The 7436-nt window shown below is 32.0% G+C and overlaps 1 protein-coding gene across 1 annotated transcript in view; it reads right to left on the minus strand.

Moving 5' to 3' along the window:
* Positions 1 to 635: 635 nt before the first annotated feature.
* LOC106473984 overlaps positions 636 to 7436 on the minus strand; it is a gene marked incomplete at its 3' end in the record, with an annotated part of 8434 nt that continues 1633 nt past the window's right edge. The window contains exons 2-3 of the mRNA XM_013934671.2: positions 2655 to 2848; positions 636 to 957 (exon numbers count right to left, since the gene is read on the minus strand). Of these exons, the coding sequence (XP_013790125.1) occupies positions 636 to 957; positions 2655 to 2848 (516 nt within the window). The remainder of the gene's footprint in view (positions 958 to 2654; positions 2849 to 7436) is intronic.

The raw sequence follows: 7436 nt of genomic DNA on the forward strand, positions 1-7436 counted from the left end.
GTGTGGAAGTCTAAGTTACCTTCTGCTGGTTTACAGTCTACAGTGTGGAAGTCTAAGTTACCTTCTGCTGGTTTACAGTCTAGAGTGTGTAAGTCTACAGTAACCTTCTGCTGGTTTACAGTCTAGTGTGTGGAAGTCTACAGTAACCTTCTGCTGGTTTACAGTCTACAGTGTGGACGTCTAAGTTACCTTCTGCTGGTTTACAGTCTAGAGTGTGGAAGTATACAGAAATATTTGTCTGTCATACTCATTTAATAGTCATCATCATTATTATAATTGTCGTCTTTGTTATTCACAGTATCATTAAATTTCTCACGTTAATTATTCAGAATATTAGTAGATTTCTTGTATTTAATATCCAAATTATCATTACATATTTTGCATTCGTTATTTATAGCGTTATTAGATTTCTCGTGTTTGTTATTTAAGGTATTATAAGATTTCTTCTATTTCTTATTTACAGTTTTTCTTCTCCCTAAAGTAGGAAATTTAATCTTTATTCCGCTCTTATTATATTATTTTCAGTTTCCTCTCATTAACATTAAAAGTCTATCTATTTTTAAATGCATTTTATCCACTCATTATCTAGAGCCTGGCTTTTTAAACATTGAAACAACAAAACTAAAGTAATATACTTTATTATGAGTTCGGAATGTAAGTTTGTAATCTTCCTACCTCCACTGGAGATGTTATTAAGGGGTCTTCTGTACTGGTACAGAGATACGGTGAGCCCCGTGCTCCGAACTGATAACCGTGAAGGCCTTAAGTGGAGAAATGGCCACGTGGGTAAGTTTTTCTGCACAACTTCGGGCTGTAAGTCTCCGCTCTTGTATAGTCGCAGTTTTGCTACTTTAACCTTTATAGGTGAATTAGTTGGCGTGAAATTAACGTCGTAGTAAATGTTAAAATTCGTTTCATTTTCCCAGAATTCTCTGTTAATACTTGCTGGTACTGAACCTATAAGAAAGAATGCATATTACTGCTGGATGACCTAAAGAATACATATTACTGCTGTATGACCTAAAGAATACATATTACTGCTGTATGACCTATAGAATACATATTACTGCTGTATGACCTAAAGAATACATATTACTGCTGTATGACCTAAAGAATACATATTACTGCTGGATGACCTAAAGAATACATGTTACTGCTTGATGACCTAAAGAATACATATTACTGCTGGATGACCTAAAGAATACATATTACTGCTGTATGACCTAAAGAATACATATTACTGCTGTATGACCTATAGAATAGATATCACTGCTGTATGACCTAAAGAATACATATTACTGCTGTATGACCTAAAGAACACATGTTACTGCTTGATGACCTAAAGAATACATGTTACTGCTTGATGACCTAAAGAATACATATTACTGCTTGATGACCTAAAGAATACATATTACTGCTTGATGACCTATAGAATACATATTACTGCTGTATGACCTAAAGAATATATATTACTGCTGGATGACCTAAAGAATACATATTACTGCTTGATGACCTAAAGAATACATATTACTGTTGTATGACCTAAAAAATACATATTACTGCTGGATGACCTAAAGAATACATATTACTGCTTGATGACCTATAGAATACATATTACTGCTGTATGACCTCAAGAATATATATTACTGCTGTATGACCTAAAGAATACATATTACTGCTGGATCACCTAAAGAATACATATTACTGCTTGATGACCTAAAGAATACATATTACTGCTGTATGACCTAAAGAATACATATTACTGCTTGATGACCTAAATAATACATATTACTGCTGGATGACCTAAAGAATACATATTACCGCTTGATGATCTAAATTACATACAAGATGAACAACGTCCCTGTTCACAACAATTACATACAGGATGAACAACGATGAGAAAACGTGACAAGAGAAGAACAACAATGTACTAAATATTTAATTGAAACGTTTTTATTAATGTAAATCCATCGATTAGATATATATGTTTCACTAAAGTTAAGAATAACATATAATCTGTAAAACTAAACGCTTTGTTGTGGTAGTGAAGTAAGACAATTATCATTATAGTCTAGTTTTCTTTATCATTACTTTCAATAACGAAACTGATTAGAAATGTTTATGTGTGTGTGTGTGTGTGTTATAGTTTTCTTACTTTTAATCTATTACGCTTATATTTTTATCCTAAAGATTATTTTACATTTTTAGCTTAAAAAGATTTCAAATTACCCTAAATCTGCTAAGCTAGCCAGGCCTCGTGAGATTAAGGTAGAAAATATCATTACAGAAAGGTTAAATAGCTGATGAATCAACACATTTTAATTGTTTTGGGTAAGAACGTGAGAACAATATACTTAATTAGCTCTGTTCATTAAGTGTTGGTCTTTAGAGTTATTGTTAGCTTGGTTTGCACATAAGTTAATACTAATCTTCAACACAGCACACGCTGCTCTAAATAAATGTTGGAGAGACACTTCAATTCTTTTATTATTGTTATCAAACTCTCCAGTATTAAGGTCAACAGAACGATAAATATCCACATTTAAGATCCTTCACGCCCTCTAACGGAAGAAGTAAGAAGTAGTAAGTACTCAGATAACTACTGATGCCCTTGAAATTTGAAAAACAGAGGTGCGAACTGTACTGATACTTACATGAAGGGTAAAAACTCTGCAATTTCTCGACAAACATAGAACCTTCTTGAGATTCATCTATTTTATTCAAAACCTTTGCTAGATGTTGGTGAACCTTTTTCGGAAATATTGATGTCGACACGTTGGGTTCCTGTGACATTCCGACTCCACGTAGTATAAGACTCTTTATTCTTTCGAGCCAGTCCTGTTTCATCCTGAAATAGACACATCGGTAACATCTAGAACCGTAACATTGTAAACATATACCTCGGTAACATCTAGAAATGTGGCATTGTAAACAAACCCTTAAGTAACACCTAGAACCGTAACATTGTAAACATATACCTCGGTAACATCTAGAAATATGGCATTGTAAACAAACACTTAAGTAACACCTAGAAACGTAACATTGTAAACATATACCTCGGTAACATCTAGAAATGTATGGCATTGTAAACAAACCCTTAAGTAACACCTAGAAACGTAACATTGTAAACATATACCTCGGTAACATCTAGAAATATGGCATTGTAAACAAACCCTTAAGTAACATCTAGGATATGTTTACAATGTTACGTTTACCTCGGTAACATCTAGAAATATGGCATTGTAAACAAACCCTTAAGAACGCCTAGAAACGTAACATTGTAAACATATACCTCGGTAACATCTAGAAATGTGGCATTGTAAACAAACTCTTAAGTAACACCTAGAAACGTGAAAATGAAATTATGAATGTGAAATATTGTAAATAGGGTTGTGAATTAGAAGAGAAAGAAAAAAACTCTCATTAAATGATAAGTTTATTTACAGGAAAATAATAATTATTTCTGAAACTTTCCAAAATACTTATTGTATGTTATTTCTTATCGAACTATCATTATTAGCTAATTACATACTTATAATAGAATATTCTACGTAATTTTTATTTGATATTCACAAACATATCTAGATAACATAGCCATTATTATTTATAAATACGAACCTTTTACGAAAATAATTATTAATTATAAATACGTTTACTAATAAAAACTAGATGCCCGAACGTTTAAACTTACATATTATGACAATTATTGAAGTCACCAAGCTTTATCTAAAGGTTGCTATATTTTTCGGTGTGTCACGGACAATTTATCATCAGGAAGATAACACCAGTGAAATACTGTTCCGATGTGTACAGACTTGATATGTCTGGATGATTATGTTGTGTACAGTCGTGATCTGTCTGTATAATTATGATGTGTGCAGTATAAATATGTCTGCATAATTATGATGTGTGCAGTATAAATATGTCTGGATAATTATGATATGTACAGTCATGATCTACCTGGATTATTATGATATGTACAGTCGTGATCTACCTGGATTATTATGATATGTACAATCGTGATCTGCCTGGATTATTATGATATGTACAGTCGTGATCTACCTGGATTATTATGATATGTACAGTCGTGATCTGCCTGGATTATTATGATATGTACAGTCGTGATCTACCTGGATTATTATGATGTGTACAGTCCTAATCTGTTTGAATAATTATGATGAGTACATTCCCGATCTGTCTGTATAACTATAATATGTACAGTTGTGATCTATCTGGATAATTATAATTTGTACAATTGTGATCTATCTGGATAATTATCGTGTGTGCAGTCTTGATATGTCTGGATAATTATGATGTATACAGTCCAAATCAATCTGGATAATTATGATATGTACAGTCGTGATCTATCTGGATAATTATCATGTGTGCGGTATAAATCTGTCTGAATAATTATGATATGTACAGTCGTGATCTGCCTGGATTATTATTGTGTATACAATATTGATCTGTCTGGATAATTATGATGTATACAGTCTAACTCTGTCTGGATAATTATGATGTATACAGTCTAACTCTGTCTGGATAATTATGATGTATACAGTCTAACTCTGTCTGGATACTTATGATGTACACAGTCTAACTCTGTCTGGATAATTATGATATGTACAGTCGTGATCTATCTGGATAATTATCATGTGTGCGGTATAAATCTGTCTGAATAATTATGATATGTACAGTCGTGATCTGCCTGGATAATTATGATGTATACAGTCTAACTCTGTCTGGATAATTATGATGTATACAGTCTTGATCTGAGGAGATAATTACAATCTCAAACTGTCTCTATATTTATGTTGTGTAAAGTTTGGATAATTAAATGGAAATCGTATATAAACCTTGGAGAAAATGTTACCAAGGGCATATATATTTAAATAATATTGTTGCAACCTTTGCTTTTACGGATACCTTGGCAAGATTTTCAGACATTTCTTTTTTAATCATCTTAAAACTTTCTACTTATTTCTTTTAGGAAACGAAACATCCACGCCAAGGATGGTAAGAGACTCTCTCCCCACAAGCTTATAATAGCCTCTCACGTTAAGCATCCAGACAAGGGATATATTCAGCGTTTTGGGTCTAGAGCGGCACCTTTGATGTTACTATAATTTGACAAGGACTAAATGTCAAGCGTATTCGCTTAGTCTGCACAGGTCTGGTTAACAAAAACACCATTAAACATGGACGTGCTCAGAAACACGGACAGCTTTCGTGATATAACAGCGTTTCCTGGAAGGACTTTTCAAAAGATATAGTCATGACGTAAATGATGACGTAGAAAGAACATTGCTGGCCAAGTTTTCCGCATAAACAAAATCTGTCACGTGTGAAAGTTTACAGGTGATGTCAAATGTGTCCCCAATAACAGCTTATGGGTTCTGGACAAGGTAACTTATTATACAGAAATATAACAACTCATTAGAGCATGAAGCCAGCATAAGGCCACCTGAGGAATGTTATAAAACATATAATATTCGATAGTGCACGAAGTATACATCTACTGTTCCTGTGTCCTGTAGGTCATATTATGTTATAGAACATATAATATTCGATAGTGCACGAAGTATACATCTACTGTTCCTGTGTCCTGTAGGTCATATTATGTTATAGAACATATAATATTCGATAGTGCACGAAGTAAACACTTGATATGCATGTGTCCTGTAGGTCATATTATGTTATAGAACATATAATATTCGATAGTGCACGAAGTAAACACTTGATATGCATGTGTTCTGTAGGTCATATTATGTTATAGAACATATAATATTCGATAGTGCACGAAGTAAACACTTGATATGCATGTGTTCTGTAGGTCATATTATGTTATAAAACATATGCGATAGAGCACGAAGTAAACACTTGATATGCATGTGTTCTGTAGGTCATATTATGTTATAAAACAAATGCGATAGTGTAAGTAGCTTGTTTTAATTAACATTAACCAATTCTCAATAACTGATAACATCAACACCAACCTCATCAAGAAGCTATTTCTACATTATGTTAACTTTCATGAGCTGGGATATAACAGAAAGTCTGTCTGAGCTGATCAATAAGTAATATTCTGTGGTACACAAGCAGGAGTGTTTGATGTTGTAAACACAAACTCGAAATATTTTTTCCCAAACTCCAATTTAACATGATTAACTTTTGAAGATGTTAAGAATCCCATGAGATGGATGACATTAACATTTAATTAGATTGAGTTAACATTTTTCATTATGATGTTTCGATGGTGTTTTTAGCCCTTGTTGATCTGTAGAGTGTACTGATTCCTAAACTTTAACCTTTCTTGATTCTGAAACGCAGTTTTAATCGTAGAGAAAAAAATGTATATAATTTCAACCGCTTTCATACTGATCCTAATATAATAGAACATACTTTTCGATCTGGCTTATATTTCATTTTATGTTTAATACGAGCCTTTCAACAATAAACTAAAAACTTTCTGATATTTTAAACTTACAAATTAGTTTTCTGTAACCTATCTATCGGGGAAACAAACAGGCACAACCATGATTTCTTATCTAGCAGTCCTACTAATGTTCAAATCTGTCTGGTTATGTTAGTATTTTACTAAAAATCCAACCTTAAAATAAATAAAATTTAGGTTGAAACGCCGAATCATGGGGAAGCATTAGGTTTAAGATTTGTGACAAAATTAGGGAACTGCAAATGTTTCTTTTCTACAATCCTTTTAATTTGTCCATTTCGGATTCAAAATCAGAAGCTATTGAAAACACAAAAAAACTTCTTCAGTTTATGAGATGTTTATCACAAAATTTATAACTACTGATAAATATATGATTAATTTAGAATTTTCTAAAACTTATAATGAAAAAAGTTATTAAAATTCGAAAAGTTTTTATTCAGACACTTTTAGTTTTGTATACTTGAACTTTCGAAAATTAACTGTTTTTTTTATTCGAGTTTTTATGAAAACTTGGACGTTAAGGGACATAACTCATAGTTCCTAACTGAAACATAAAGTTAAAATGTGGTCTCAAGCATGTTATGAAGTAACATTTGTTAGAGGAAGTAAATAAACTGATTAGAGTATAAACCACACGTAGAAAAAATCAAAAAGTAACAAACATATATTCTTATTAACTGACATGCATTGACTTAACCATTTTGATAAGCTACACATTAATAGACAGGTTCTCTCCTCTGTCATTAAATGATCTATTATTTTATTCAGCTAAAGTTTATAATAAAGATTTTCTCTACTGTCATCAAATGATCTATTATTTTATTCAGCTAAAGTTTATAATAAAGATTTTCTCTACTGTCATCAAATGATCTATTATTTTATTCAGCTAAAGTTTATGATAAATATTTTCTCTACTGTCATCAAATGATCTATTATTTTATTCAGCTAAAGTTTATGATAAATATTTTCTCTACTGTCATCA

Source organism: Limulus polyphemus, unplaced genomic scaffold, assembly GCF_000517525.1.
Source record: "Limulus polyphemus unplaced genomic scaffold, Limulus_polyphemus-2.1.2 Scaffold6702, whole genome shotgun sequence".
Lineage (NCBI taxonomy): Eukaryota > Metazoa > Arthropoda > Merostomata > Xiphosura > Limulidae > Limulus > Limulus polyphemus.